At 40.2% G+C, this 16,179-nt stretch overlaps 1 protein-coding gene and 2 pseudogenes across 1 annotated transcript; 1 reads left to right on the top strand and 2 right to left on the bottom strand.

The window, feature by feature from the left end:
* The window catches only part of LOC115728327, a 34,053-nt pseudogene extending 33,172 nt beyond the window's left edge, over positions 1-881 (top strand).
* The window catches only part of LOC125314374, a 413,124-nt pseudogene that overhangs the window by 97,550 nt on the left and 299,395 nt on the right, over positions 1-16,179 (bottom strand).
* On the bottom strand, positions 14,021-14,822 carry LOC125314038 (heterogeneous nuclear ribonucleoprotein U-like protein 1). The gene is made up of 2 exons (XM_048275496.1): positions 14,167-14,822; positions 14,021-14,080 (listed from the first exon to the last, which is right to left on the bottom strand). Exons 1-2 carry the CDS (start codon positions 14,776-14,778, stop codon positions 14,021-14,023), a joined length of 672 nt encoding a protein of 223 aa, XP_048131453.1. The 5' UTR covers positions 14,779-14,822.

Raw genomic sequence — 16,179 nt, forward strand, 5'->3', positions numbered from 1 at the left:
GAATAATTATCTTGTTATGGTAGGTACATTGCAGTCTGAGTAACTGACTGAGAACCTTTACATGTCAATGGCGATAGATCCTATCATAGTATTTAGTATAGCAAGATACTGTAGAGCATTCATAGTTTACATGCATGCCATAGCCTCTTTAGGCCTACAAGGTTTGCTTTCCGCCTGTGTTTTAGCATAATGCAAGTATTGTACTTTTACTTTTACCCAACAATGGTATCTAAACATCAGGTTAGTTATGGCCATATATTCAAGGAACGTTGGACTGAAATCGAGATTTTTTTTTTGGCAACAGCAAGTAGAGGTGTGGCTTGTGTTTTAGCTGCAAGAAAGCGGGCCCTGGTCTACATACTGGACGAGGATGAAGATGAAATCTCTGATTCAGAATGACCATCTGTTCAAGAATTTGTGGTGGTTATGCTGGTGTCACTCCTGCGGGTGGATCTCTAATACTTAAAGCTGCAGACTTCGGTGTGAGAACAACTGTATGTGGGCTTTCTGACTGAAGCTTTTCAGCTCCACATTTCTTGGAGTCTTAATCTATACCTGCCATGTGCCTTTTCTGCTAGGCGGGCATTTGTCGAAGAGAAAAGTGGAGTAAAAGGTAACTATGTATCTATTGAGTCAGATAGAATCAACCCTGAGATGCTGACCCATGGCTTCTATCTGGTGGTTACTGTCTTCATGGCATTGCTGCAAGCCCTGGGACGACCTTGATAGCACCAAGCTTTTGCTTCTTCTGTATATGTTTATTATTTTCTTATGTTTGGATTGTTTATGCTTTGGGTTGAATGGTTCATGCGGTGTACCCGACCAACGAACTCCGCATTTGAATGTGGAAATCTCTCACTGAAGACCAACTCCCTTCTCCATGTGTCATTGTCAAGTGATGCATCGATCCGATCCGATGCACAATATGCATTCTTGTGTGGAACATAAGCCAGATATATGGTTTCTAGGGGGCATTATATATTCTAATCTCAGTGATTCGGAATCCTCAAATAAATGTCAGGTAAGATCATGAGATTATGTCTACCATATCTTTGATGGGCTACGTACCCTTGATAGTGTCATGTAACCTTTTTAACTTAATGATGTATAGACATTCAGGAGAAAGAAAATATAATTCTTTGAATGTAACATGTGCATATGTAATACTTGTCTTATGTTTATTATTCGTCGTGATGATAGCCTTTTGGGACCCTTTATTTGTTTGCCCTTCCAAATCTTCACGTCTTCAATGCATTCTTCTCCGATGCAAGTGCAGAAATAGTGATATCGAACATTAATTATAAGGCGGGTGATTGTTATTAGGTCCACTGCCAGTGTGAACCCCATACTAAATTTAAATTCCACGAGCCGTTTTACGCAAGCTCGTTTTTGAGAAATTACAGTTAAAGTTTCGAGAAACGGAAAAAACAAGAACTAAACACCAAATCATCATAGAAGACTACTTGTGTCTTTCAAACTGAACACCTCTGGCTAAGCCCTCTATTTCTAGCCGCTGCATAGTCTTGCTAAATTACTTCTGCTACTTTTCCAAGTAATACTAGAACAAATTATCATTTTGAAAATCAACATCGTCATTGAAATGTCAGTGTGAATGAATGGAGAATATCAAGGGAACTTAGCAGCATAATTTAGCAGACGAAAAATAGCTTTATTGCCTGTGGATAGCCGCAAATGGACAATGACTTAATACATAGGACTCGATGGACGTGGTTGCACTTCCAGATGCAGAACTGGTGTGGAATCAAAGTGAACTCTTTGAAAGATATTACCTGGCATTCCTTGCATTCGAAATATCAGATATCTCTTAAAAAAAAAAAAGAAGTTCAAAGGACTGAAGTAGAGAGGCTTCCTGATGAAAAAAATTTAATTCTCTTAAGAAGGCATTCAAACAAAGCTGTTCTATACACAAATGAATAAAACGAATACAGATGAGTAAATAATATGCCCGCATCTAAGAAAAGAATGCCATGAATTCTATCAGAAAGTAAACGGAGAATCGGCTTACGTAATGCGACATCAAGAACTAATCAAATCAAGCCTGGACTTCATTCGGCGGTTCATCTAACGGCTCAAGTCTGACACCACTCTTCCTGATGAAGAAACCCCACTGCAGCACTGCCTTTATCTTGAGCCAGCCATTAACGCCTTTGCTGGGACCTCTACCAGCATCATCATCACGTGGTGGAGTCTGAAAGGCATCAGAAAACCAGCAATCCAAATCATCACAAACCATTGGTTGGTAATCTTCCATCATGTGATTGCATTCAGGAACAAGTCTACTACTAAATTGTGATACTGAGGTATGGGGTGGTTCACAGGGGCAAACATGCTCATTTACTGTATAGTCCATTTGGCCCAAACAATCGATCGTTTGGCTACGCATGGCACATTGTAAATTGACGCCATGGGACTGTATTGGCGATCCAATGGAATCAAAGCCAATATCTCCTGGAGAAATGAGGACATTCAAGCGGTCTGATGACGTATGCTGATGTGCAGCGGGACAAAAATTGTCATCAAGTGAAAACTCCATGGAATTCCCAGAATCCTGTCCTGGCAATGCCAAAGCGTTTACATCATTACGTCCTGGACAATGAACTGGAACATTAATGTGGTTAGTAAACACAGGCCTACGTGTTCGACCAAAAAAAAAAAAAAAACATAGGCCTACGTGAGCACAGGTATACAAGCTTATAAAAAATCTTGCAATGATTAATTGTGAGCTTTTATTATTCTGATATGGCGGAAAGTGCTACTAATTTTTCTTTTCCTCACCCTGCACATCTCTTTAATTTTTCTTGCCCCTGGTCTTTGCGATCTTTAGGTGCTTCAGTTGACAAGGCCCTGCCCGTTTGCTTCACAGATTGAGCATTCCATATCCCAATTTCTGACATACAAGTTTAACCAACCAAAAACCTTCTTTGTGGAGATGATCTTCCGGTCACCATTTGAAATTCCAATTTTTAACAAATGAATGAAGCTATGATCGTACCCGGATAGACCATAAAGATGCACATATAAACACGTTACTGTGTGCTTATTACATCTACTTGTGTCTACCGAGTGATAGCAATATCTTGTCAATATCCACTTAGCACTAAGTGAAGGCGTTCGTGAGTTTCTACTCTCCCCCACCCCCAATCCCCCACTCCAAGAAACCACATGTTACCAACTAAATTTTTTAGTTGGTTTTTAGTTTCTTGGACAGAACAGATACAGTGGCCAAAGGGATAGAGTGTATTGAATGAGGCTCATTTTGCAATTGTCACAGCTTGGAGAATTTATCTTTTCATTTATATCTAGCATTGGATACGGACTGTTCTCCACATTGCATGTCCTTACTGACCATTTTGATACTTCAACTCTTTCGAGTCCAAATTGAAGTTCTCTTAAATAGAACCCTGATAAAACGAAGCACTTGATTATTGCCCTTTTGCCTTTGTGCTGAAAATTGATTAGATTACTACTTTTGGTAGTGATAACCTGCTCCTCTCGTTTGTCCATCATCAGTGAAAACTACTTCTGCGCATTTTCGGTTGCATCTGAAGACACATTAAAGCCTAACTTACAAATGAGATTACTCTAAATATAACTTAGAGTCAGTGCCAAAGAGGTGGCAAAATTAGTAAAATCTCCTTGGATTCAAGTTCAATTTAAGTTTAGCTGGACAGAGTAAACGTCTTCATGTTATGTCGAACCCAAATCATAAGGTTCAGCAACATATTGATTTTCATTTATTAAAGCTCAAAAATCAAGTGGGGAGCCCTCCTTTCTCGCGAAAGGAGTGACAACCACCATGATTTTGGCTGACTCATCTCTCTTCCAGCGCTCTCTCGCTCTGTCCTTGGGCGCTTTTTGCTCTTCGCTCTGGCACACCTGAAGCCCCATTCTCTGGCGCAAAGCCAGCGCTCGCACACCCGAAAACTCAGGATGATTAAGGATGATTTTTGGATGGAGGTGGGCTAGCGAGGATAGATTTAGGACAAGACCTACAATTGAGGAGGTCTTGACGCTTTGTTTGTCCGGTCTTCTAAGGACCGGACGAATCTCTGTCTCTCTTTCACTTCCTCTTTCTGTTTCTCTCCACTTTTCATCTTCCCAACAAATCTACCTTTTATGTGTATTCAAGATTGCAGAATAAGATACGAAGATTATCCATTTACTGAATGAGTAGGTTTGAGGCTTGGTTCGAAATTATACCCTACGATGTATGCATTCGGATGAGCTCCTATACCAAGAATAAAGCAACCTAAATAGCAATAAATTGAATGATGGCCGGTCTCTTTCATATATATATGTGTGTGTGTGTGTGTGTAAGTTTATGTATCAATTGCGGCATTTGGTAGAATTTAATGTCGAATAGGGTTTGATGTGATTTGATCTAGGAAGAATTCTTTGTTAAGGATAAAACGGGATATATTATGTGCTGAAAATGGGCCGTTACAAAGAGTGCCTGGTCGAGGCATTTGCTTATTGCTCGACAAAATCATAGTGAAATGACACCACATTTGAAGTGAAGTCTGCATTCAATTATCTTAATGTTTAAATTCCTGTAACGGACAATTTTAGTTCTTTGTTTCCGACAAAAACTTTAAATTATGCGTATGGGAAAAATTAGCGCGTGCCTCTTCTCTAGTACAAGGATAACAAGAAAGAATTATAATGAGAGAGGACATCACAAAAACGTATTGCATGATGTGAGTACGTGTGAGTGAAAGAGATATGTTCATTGCACACACCACCGACAGCCGTAGCGATTCCATCACGAAAACGTATTGCATGCTCTGCTTCATCGAGTCACCCTCGAGTATTAAAAAAAGATCAAAGTTGGACGACCTGGATGTACCTTCTTCTTTGTACATTTTCTGCGCCTAATATAATAAGGCATGTATGCACCGTTATTAACGGAAAACATGAACGCCACCACCCCGTGCTCGGAGAAAAACAGAGCATGTGTTGATGATAGGTGGATGATGGGAACACAATCGGCCTAAGTTCAATTGTCTCCATCTTCAATCTCCCTTCAACTTCACTTCTCTCTCTCTCTCTCTCTCTCTCCAGCGCCAATCATGGCGGCGTCGACCACTCACGGCAGGCAGAGCCTCCCTCCTCTGTTCCTGCTCTGTTTCCTCTGCCTCTTCTCCTCCACCGCCGTTGCGGACGACCTCCACATACTCCTGAACCTCACAGCCACACTTGAAACTCCAAACTCAAACCTGTTCTCTTCGTGGACGCTGAACAACCCACCGTGCCAATTCGCAGGCATCACCTGCGACATCAATGGATCAGTGATGGAGATTGACCTATCGAATCAGCAGTTAGCGGGCGTGCTCCCCTTGGGATCGATGTGCGAGCTCCAGAAGTTGGAGAAGCTCGCGCTAGGATTCAACTCCTTCCATGGCACAACAACGGGCAGTTTGAATGGTTGCGTCCTAGTTCGTCTTCGATAGATGCTAATAATGGTGCATCTAGTTCGTCCACCGCACCAATTGGAAATTGCTACGAGGTGTTTTTGAGCTTCAGAGGTCTAGACACTCGAAATAGCTTTACTGATCACCTTTACAATGGGCTCTTGGGAGCCGGAATTGATGCTTTCAGAGACGATGACGAGCTCTGCCAAGGCGAGGACATCCGACCAGATCTTATGGCAGCCATCACTAATAGTAAGATCCTGATCCCCATTCTCTCTGTGAATTATGGTGCGAGCAGTTGGTGCCTGGACGAACTAGTTCAAATAATAGAGCGCAGGAATGATAATAATGGGCAAATAGTGTTGTCTGTATTCTATAAAGTGAAACCAGCTGACGTGGGGCATCAAATCGGGAGTTTCGGAGACGCATTTCACGACCGTGAGAGGCGTTTGCTTAAGAGGCGCTTCGACTCGGCGATTTTGGAGAAATGGAGGCAAGCACTTCTTGCAGTCAACACCTTGAAAGGATACGAAGCCGATGGGTAGAACTTTTCGCCAAAACATTCTCTACTTTCTTTTAATATGTGTGGATGTTTACTGGTTATTCTGATTCTCACCTGCGTCATTTTCAAACACTAACAATAAGATCTTGTTATTCCTTTTTTTTTTTTTATAAATTTTTTGCTTTAATGATATAGACAATCTAGTTATAGATATTTTCAAACACTAACAATAAGATCTTGTTTACTGGTTATTCTGATTCTCTACTTTTAGTGTACTTTTCCCATTATAATCGTATAACATAGATACTCAAAAGGAAAATAATGTACAACCTGCTATCATCCCTAGAGGCAATGAAAACAAATAAGAACACCAATCTAGAATGAAAATAAATTCGTGACAAGAGTAGAAACTTGCAAGCGTGCAGAATTGCGCAAACGAGGAGAAAGCCCCTCAATTGCATTTAGGTAGTTCACAATATCTGACAATGCACGACTTTTCATGTTCATATGATAGACGGCCGCGAAATCCTCTTGCTTATGACATGTTTATTGATTGATGGCTGACTCTCATACTGCGCTAGCTTATTGGATTTTTGCTTATTCAAACACTTTAGAAAATTTTTAAAGTCACGTCCACGTGATCCCTAATATCGTTAACAAACAAGAAGTGTAAATATTGGTTCAAATCCATAACACATACAATATTCTGGATTCATAAGCGATACCCTCAAGTTTCTTCTGGCTTAATAAATTATGTCGTAATAGTGGAATGAGGCATGCCATGTGAAGCAACCATCGGCATTTCCCACTTTAGTCATAGCATATAAGATAATATATGGAGGTGAGACGGAAGTATTCCTAAAGGGTTTTTTTATTTATCCGCAGATTTATTTATTATTGTGTTCTCATTTGATAAACAACATAAAATTACTGTTGCCACATAACTGAACTTGTCACATTTGATAGGTCTCAGGCGGACTTGGTGAAATCGATTGTCCGAAAAGTGTTGAGGGAACTGAAGAAACAATTTGAGTTGGATATTTCTGAGAATTTGATCGGAATACATAATCATGCGAGGAATATTATGGAATTTGTGGATGATAAATCTCATGCCACCCTATTCGTTGGCATTCATGGAATGGGAGGCATTGGTAAGACCACTCTTGCCAAAATCATCTACAACAAGCTCTCCAATCGGTTCGAGCATCACGGCTTCATTCCCGATATAAGGGAATCATCGAAGCGTAATGGCGCATATTGCTTGCGGAATCGGTTTATCTTTGATATCTTTAAGCGAGAAAATCAAGTTCATAATGAGGATGAAGGGACTAAATTCATCTCCTCCAAGTTTAAAGGTAAAAATATCCTCATTCTTTTTGATGATGTGGATAATGCCATTCAGTTGAAGCGTTTTGGCCGGTAAACATGATTGGTTTTCTTCGGAAAGTAAGATCATTATTACCACCAGAAACGAGAGCATTCTTGAAGAGGTTGGGGTGGACTATTCCTATGACCTTAAGGAAATGGATAATGATCAGTCTTTGATTCTGTTTAGCAAACATGCGTTTCGAAAGGATTCTCCTCCGGGGGAATTTAAGGACCTCACGAATGAAGTTGTATCCATAACAAGAGGACTTCCCTTGTCCCTTGAGGTTTTGGGTTCTCTATTGTGTGGAAAAAAGCTAGCATTCTAGAGAGGTACAATATGTTGAGTCACGTGGACCATGTTTATTTATCTTATTATTTTATTTTAGTAGAATGATCAGTTGTTTAGTGTCCTAGTTATTAGGAGTTTGTTTTAGTGGTGCTGAACATGGCTTTGTGTTTTACCAAGTCAATAGGAGGTTTTCGCACAGTTGCTGTTTTTTAGGAGTTAGTGGATGCACTTTCTTTATTAACCGTTGGGTATTAGCTCTTTAAATGGAGCATCCGTTATAAGTTTTTTTTTTAGCAGTAAGAAATAAACGTACTCCATTGCATATTGTTAGTATCCTTTTTCTAATATTGTAACGGTGGTATCAGAGCCTGGTTGTGAGAAGAGAGCAGCAGCAACTTTTCAATGGCCACCGATAATTTCATTCAGCCAGCTATCCCTCGCTTTGATGGTCACTATGATCATTAGAGCATGCTGATGGAGAATTTCTTGCGGTCCAAAGAGTGCTGGCATGTCGTTGATTCGGGAGTAGCAGAACCGGCGGCTGGAGTGGTGTTGACGGATACACAAAGAGCTGACTTAGATGCATTGAAGCTAAAGGATCTCAAAGCCAAGAACTACCTTTTTCAAGCTATCAATCGATCAACCTTGGAGACAATTCTTTGCAAAGACACCTCCAAGCATGTTTGGGATGCAATGAAGAAAAAGTATCAAGGGAACGCGAAGGCGAAGCGCGTGCAACTTCAAGGTCTTCGGACGGAATTTGAGAATTTACGCATGAAGACCGGCGAATCCGTTATCGATTATTTATCAAGAACAATGACGATCGGTAACAAGATGCGGATCCATGGCGAGAAGATGGAGGACGTCACCATCATCGAGAAGATTCTTCGATCAATGACACCGAAATTTAATTTCGTTGTTTGTTCTATAGAAGAATCTAAAGATATTGATGAACTTTCAATTGATGAGTTGCAGAGTTCTTTGCTGGTTCATGAGCAAAAAATTGTCCAGCAAGATAAAGAGGAACAAGCATTAAAGGCAGTATCCAATCCAAAGGGTCCCGATCGTGGGAAAGGGAGATGGAAGGACAAAGATTTGCACCAGAAATCAAATGAGGATCATGCTACCGATTCCAAATGGAAAGCGAAAGGCCGTGACAACAACTATTCAAATGGCAACAAATCGAAGTCTGTAGACAAGTCAAATGTTGAATGTTATAGATGTCACGGGTATGGCCATTACAAGTTTGAATGTAGAACCAATCTCAACAAAAATCATGGTGCAAAATCAAATTTTGCAGAGAAAGTAGAAGAAGTTTCGCTTTTGATGGCTTGTCATGCAAAAGAAGATGTTCGTCACAATTTGTGGTATTTAGATACCGGCTGCAACCGGCTGCAACAATCACATGTGTGGGGATAAGTCTGTATTTTCAGACTTGGATGAATCATTCCGTAACACCGTGACGTTTGGTGACAAATCTGTAGTTTCTGTCATGGGCAAAGGCAACGTTAAGATCCACACCAAGGAGAACTCTACTCGGATTATTTCTAACGTTTACTTTGTTCCAGATTTGAAAACCAAACTTGCTTAGCATTGGTCAGTTACAAGAGAAGGGATATGAGATCTCTATCAAGGATAGAGTTTGTCGCATTCAAGATGAAAAGTTGGGCTTAATTGCTCAAGTCAACATGACAACAAACCGGATGTTTCCACTATATCTCGATAACACCACCCAATGGTGTTTCTCTGTGAGATTGAAGGAGGAAGCCTGGTTGTGGCATTTTCGCTATGGACATCTGAATTTTGGTGGTCTAAAAACGCTGCAGCAAAAGAATATGGTGATTGGTCTTCTGCAAATTCAAAGCCCTTCTCAAGTTTGTGAAGAGTGTGTTGTTGGCAAACAACATCGAGACCCGTTTCTGAAAGGAAAAACATGTAGAGCAAAGAAGGTGTTGGAACCGATTCATTCAGACTTATGCGGACCCATTAATCCAATATCAAACGGTGGTAAACGTTATTTTATAACGTTCATTGATGATTACAGCCGGAAAACTTGGGTTTATTTTTTGCGGGAGAAGTCTGAAGCCTTTTTAGCTTTCAAAAACTTCAAGGTATTAGTAGAAAAAAAAAGCAGGCATACTTATAAAGACTCTTCGCAGTGATCGTGGTGGAGAATATAACTCACAAGTATTCATAAATTTTTGTGAGATTCATGGAATTCAAAAACAGCTCACAACGGCCTATACGCCGCAGCAGAATGGCGTTGCAGAGAGGAAGAATCGCACGATCGTGAACATGGTACGAACCATTTTGGCAAGTAGCGGTGTCCCAAGAAGTTTTTGGCCTGAAGCTGTCAATTGGAGCATTTATGTATTGAACAGAAGCCCCACACTTGTTGTTCAAAACATGACGCCTGAAGAAGCTTGGAGTGGACGCAAACCAAGTGTCGGGCATTTCGGAATCTTCGGTTGCATAGCATTTGCCCACATTCTAGATCGGAAGAGGAGCAAGCTTGATGACAAAGGTGAAAAACGTATTTTTCTTGGTGTTAGTGAGCAGTCAAAAGCATACAAATTGTACAATCCTATCACCAAGAAAATTGTCATCAGTCGTGACGTGATTTTTGATGAAGAGCGGTTCTGGATTTGGGATGAAAAGAATGTTGAACAACAAATACAAGCTGATTTTGATGGAGAAAATGGAGAAAAAATGCAGCAGCCTTTGGAGAATGCACAACCTGTAGAAAATGAGCATCAACCAGCTATCAATGAACATATTTCAGCCTCTGAAACAGAAGATGAGCAACGACTCCGACGAGTTAGAAAAAGACCTACATGGATGACTGATTATGAGGTAACCGGGATTTACCAAACCGAAGACCCCCTTACTCATTTTGCTTTATTTTCAGATTGCGATCCAATGGCTTTCAAAGATGCCGTTAAAGAACCAAAATGGCGGAAGGCGATGGATGCTGAAATTGCAGCCATTGAAAGAAATTATACTTGGGAGTTGACAGAGCTTCCAAAAGGGCAAAAGACCATTGGCGTGAAGTGGGTGTACAAGACGAAGCTGAAGGAGAATGGTGAAGTTGATAAGTATAAAGCTCGCTTAGTCGTAAAAGGCTACAAGCAAGAGTTTGGCATTGACTACAAAGAAGTTTTCGCTCTAGTTGCCCGACATGACACAATCAGATTGGTGATTGCACCGGCGGCGCAAAACTCATGGCCTATCTTCCAGTTGGACGTGAAATCGGCATTTTTACATGGCGACTTGGAAGAGCAGGTATTTATTGATGAACCTCCTGGTTATGTGAAGTTTGGAAGTGAGCACAAGGTGTATAAACTAAACAAGGCTTTATATGGACTAAAACAAGCTCCAAGGGCTTTATATAGTCGTATAGAGGCCTATTTTCTGAAGGAAGGTCTTCACAAGTGTCCATATGAGCATACACTTTTTGTCAAAATTGGAGATGGAGGGAAGATGCTTATTGTTTGCTTATATGTGGATGATTTGATCTATACTGGAAATGATAGAGCCATGTTTGAAAAATTTAAGCAATCTATGATGCTTGAATTTGATATATCTGATCTTGGAAAGATGCACTATTTTCTTGGGATAGAAGTTGTTCAATTTGCTGGTGGAATTTTTATTTCACAAAGAAAATATGTGCAAGACATTTTAGACAGGTTCCAAATGAAGGATTGTAATCCTTCTAGCACACCAACCGAGGCGGGTTTGAAGTTAGTGAAAGATTCTGAAGGAAAGAAGGTTGACAGCACTATGTACAAGCAAATTGTGGGAAGCTTGATGTATTTAACTGCAACAAGGCCGGATATAATGTACTTTGTGAGTCTTATAAGTAGGTACATGGAGAATCCTACTGAGATGCATCTCTTTGCTGTCAAGAGAATTTTTCGATACTTGCAAGGTACGACCGGCTTTGGACTGCTCTACAAGAAGGGAGAAAACTCAAGCTTGATGGGCTTCACCGACGGTGAGTATGCTGGAGATCAAGATGATAGAAGGAGCACTTCCGGATATGTATTTATGTTGGGTTCGGGAGCTATCTCATGGTCATCAAAGAAGCAGCCGATTGTCACTTTATCAACCACTGAAGCTGAATTTGTTGCTGCAACCTCATGTGCTTGTCAAGCTATTTGGTTGGGGAAAATTCTTGAAGAACTTCATTTCAAGAGTCAAGGACCTACTGCAATTTATTGTGACAATAGTTCAGCAATAAAGCTCTCCAAAAATCCTGCTTTACACGGAAGTAGCAAACATATAGATGTGAAGTTTCACTTCTTAAGGGATCTCACGAAGGAAGGAGTCATAGATCTCATCTATCGTAGAAGTGAAGATCAGGTTGCTGATATCTTTACTAAATCCCTCAAGTTGGCTGCATTTCAAAAGCTGAGAAACCTGCTTGGTGTTGACAAGTTGTATTAAACTGAATGTTGGCAAACTTTCAGTTTAAGGGAGGGAATGTTGAGTCACGTGGACCATGTTTATTTATCTTATTATTTTATTTTAGTAGAATGATCGGTTGTTTAGTGTCCTAGCTATTAGGAGTTTGTTTTAGTGGTGCTGAACATGGCTTTGTGTTTTACCAAGTCAATAGGAGGTTTCTGCACAGTTGCTGTTTTTTAGGAGTTAGTGGATGCACTTTCTTTATTAACCGTTGGGTATTAGCTCTTTAAATGGAGCATCCGTTGTAAGTTTTTTTTTTTTTTTTAGCAGTAAGGAATAAACGTACTCCATTGCATATTGTTAGTATCCTTTTTCTAATATTGTAACACAATAGACAAGTTAAAAAAAGTGCCTCCTAAGGAAGTGAGAGAAAAGTTAAGGATTAGTTATGATGCATTAGAGTATGAACAAAAGCAAATATTTTTGGATATCGCTTGTTTTTCATTGGCACCGACAAGAGAATCGCATCCTACATGTGGGAGGCCTGTCGCTTTTTCCCCGAGGAGGGAATTGATGTAATGAGATTCATGTCATTAATAAAAATTGGAGATGATCATGAGCTGCGAATGCATGACCAACCGAGAGATCTCGGTAGGGAACTAATTCGCGAGGAAAACCAGCGGGAGCCTCGTAACCGTAGCAGGCTATGGGACTCTGAAGAAGTCCAGAAAATGCTAAAGGAGAAGAAGGTAAACGTTCTGTTCTTGTGCTCACATAGTCCATATTCTATTGTTAGAGTAATGTTGGTTCACTACTTAGTGCTTCCTTTAAAAATCAATAATATCTAGATGTTAAAGTTAATATAATAGGACTAAGATGCCCGCATTTCTCATGACTTATTTAAAACTTGCCGAATAAGATAGGAACATGACTATCATGCGAGCGTAACATCAAGCGTATTTTATGCAATGACCATGAAGTATGTGATTGTATTTGCATTTGTGAATTTAATCATAATTCTGACTCTAGTACTTTTAATCCATCATTTGGTTTGACTCGAGTTGTTGCTCTAACAGACTAGAACTCATATGCAATCTCAACGCGCGACCCATGTATAATCTCAAGAGCCAATTCATTTATTAACAAATTCTAAGCCAATGTATATTTATTATGTCTTTCGTTGATTAAATAAACTAAAATAACCAAAAGAAAAACGAATATGTTATATATTTTAGATACGACTAAAATTGTATAGATAAACTTTACAACTGGAAAAGTACTGTTTTATAATATTATTTCAGTATTTTTGCATGACTCCATTTCGCTATTCATCCATGGTACTATAATGAGCAATGGCGGTTACCCATGGCGATTTAACAATGATAACGGATGAAATTTGTTGAGGGTGTGAGCTTTGTTCTACGATTTTATGGTTAGCCTGTTTTTTATTACGTTTGAAAGGTCAATGTTATTTTTGTGGTAGATTCTGAAGGTTAGGCCTTGTAGACGTTTGAAAGGTTTTGCTGCTTTTGTCACATGTAAAAAGAAGTTGGGCTTATTTTCGGGGAATTCGCCAAGAATAGCTTCCTCTTTCACATTTCATAAATGCTTTGCGCTTTCAACAATTAATCTTTTTTTAATATACATCAAAGTTAATAGGTTTGTTTAATTTTATTTATTGTGCTTGAGTAGCTCAGTCATCTATGATTATGAATATATCAAATTGTAATCTATAGTTAAACTAAAATTCATGATACTATAATAAGTTGTAGAATAATAGGTACATAATATATTAATATAACTACTATCAGAACATTCAGTTTCTTGCAATTAGTTATTATTACTCCAATGGAAAATAAGAGTATTTCTTCTTTTTTTATTGATCGCGTAAGTAGCATAGACGAGTAATATACACGAAATTAGTATTGAGAGAAAGACATATTTCTATTAAAATTAATCAAATCAACTTTAGATTTTGCACATTGCAGCCCTTGTCAATAGGATATTAAATACGTCGGTTGCTCAGTCCATCAGACAATCGAACTTTTCACCGTAGTTTTCCTTACGCCTGAGCCCAGGAACCTGCGTCAAGATTCCACAGAGGGGCGATAGAAATGAGCATAAATGCAACACAAAGAGGCTAGATATGCAAGAGAACAAAATCAAACCTTCATTTGATCCAAAACAAGGTTGGTTCCAAGCAACACATATCGCTTCTCAGGGTGTTCTTTGATCCATTTCTCAACCCAAGTAGTTTTTCCAGAAGCTGGCAATCCCACCATCATCATTATTTCACAGCAGCTAATATCAGAGAAAGCAGGACCCAGAATGGCCTTCTGATCCTCAAATGCACAAGCCCAAGGCTTAAAACCATCTTCGGGAACCAATCCATCTTCAAGACTAAAGTGCATCTCTACTTCAACATTCTTCAATAGTATGTGCGGAAAGAGCGCTGATTTCCACGGTACATTACTTGCTGCAGTATCCACTCCAAGACCCATCCCACTGGCATCAAACTGCTTCGCAACTCCCAGCCACTTACCATTCTTTGAGAAACCTATGGACGCCAGGGGCTTACTCTCAAGATCAACAGCACAGAAAATCGTGTCACCAACTCCAAACTTTTCACCATAATCCAAAAAGTCGTTTTCAGTTGAAAACTTTGCAGTCCCTCCATATCCAAAGCTGCAGGAGCTTTCTCCAAGGCTTCCCACTGGTTTGTCCCCAGTCGAGACACCAACACGACAAAGATGCTGCTTGTCATGGGGAGTGTCATCCATTTCAACTGGCTGAGTTGAGACAACGTTGCAGCCAAAACAGTATTTCCCCCCCCCATTATTCCAGCATTAGCACGCGCACCAGATCAGCAATAAGCAAACCCTTCCTCATGAAGTGCGGATCCTCGAAGCCCATTGCCTTCCACATTAAAATCTGCACGAGGGAATACGTGTTTGCACCATCAGTTCGGTCAGCAAAACAAGAAAGAGTTTAGACCTTTTGACATATGCAAACGACAATACACTTGATACTTTGGTAAAGACATACGTGAAGTAAGAGCACAAGTACCACCATGCATAGGCTCATATATTTCCATTGTATGCTTTTCTACAACCGTGCCAAACACCATCCTCGACTGAGAAAAATACTAGAGGAGAACATTCAGAACGTATGCCACAAAATGAGGCAATTGACGGATATTTCCCACATTGACCATCCATCTTTTCTCTCAAAAAAACATTACACCAGTGACTCACATAACTATGGATGCCATAAGACACTTGACTAGTCTTAACAAGAATGGACATTTCTTCGGATTTGATCTCTCTGTTACACGAAATTAAAAACCAAACTGTCACTAGACAGTACTGTTCCATTGAACTTCGCGCAGCCGACCCAAACACACGCACTTTGCTTCCTGACCACGCACAGCACAAGCAATCACGGTCATGACCGATAGAATCGACGACACCAAGCCAACACACGATCGATCGAGAACTCCATCTGACCCCTCGCACGCACAATTCTCGGACCAAACGAAAGAAACGTGTCACAATCATTCCTCCGTATATCACCAAAACAGTCAGAGAACAAACGATCAAAGAGAGAAACACTCTTACGAAGCAGGCACGATCAACGAAAAGTACGAAGAGACAGAAAAAAAAAAAAGGAGGGGAAAACGAAGGGGAAAAGGCGGTACCTAAGTTGCAATCGGCGGGGTTGAGAGCCACACGGTGGTCGGGCTTCGACTCCGAGGCGTCGCCGCGTCTCGTCCTCTTGAGGTTCTGCTCGAATTCGTCTTCTCCGGAAGGTTCGATTTTCAGAGAAGCCATTGCCACCGGGCTCTGAAGCTGAACCACCAGCACCGGCACACAGAGAGAAAGAGAGACAGAGACAGAGAGAGAGGAGGGGCCCAAACGAAACGTCTCGTCGTGTATTTAAAGGGATCGGAAGCGGAGTGGGACCCACAAGCCAATAAATTATTTCTTTTTATTTTTATTTTTTTACTTTTTTGCCCAAAAAAAGTTTACACGATAGTTGGATTAATTAATTAAGGGGAAAAGGGAAATAGAAGAACTAATTGGGCTTTGGCAGTGTCTATCGTGCTCACGATCCGCGTTTAAGGTTAATGAGCTCTTTTTTATTTTATGTTTTTGGTCGAACAGGTAAATGGGCTTCGAGGG

This window comes from Rhodamnia argentea, chromosome 3 (genome assembly GCF_020921035.1).
Source record: "Rhodamnia argentea isolate NSW1041297 chromosome 3, ASM2092103v1, whole genome shotgun sequence".
Taxonomy (NCBI): Eukaryota; Viridiplantae; Streptophyta; class Magnoliopsida; order Myrtales; family Myrtaceae; genus Rhodamnia; species Rhodamnia argentea.

Coding starts and splice junctions, on each gene's coding strand:
- LOC125314038 (XM_048275496.1), bottom strand. CDS start 14,778: ATGGATGACACTCCCCATGACAAGCAGCATCTTTGTCGTGTTGGTGTC. Junction 14,081..14,166: donor TTGTTTTGGATCAAATGAAG/GTTTGATTTTGT, acceptor ATCTTGACGCAG/GTTCCTGGGCTCAGGCGTAA.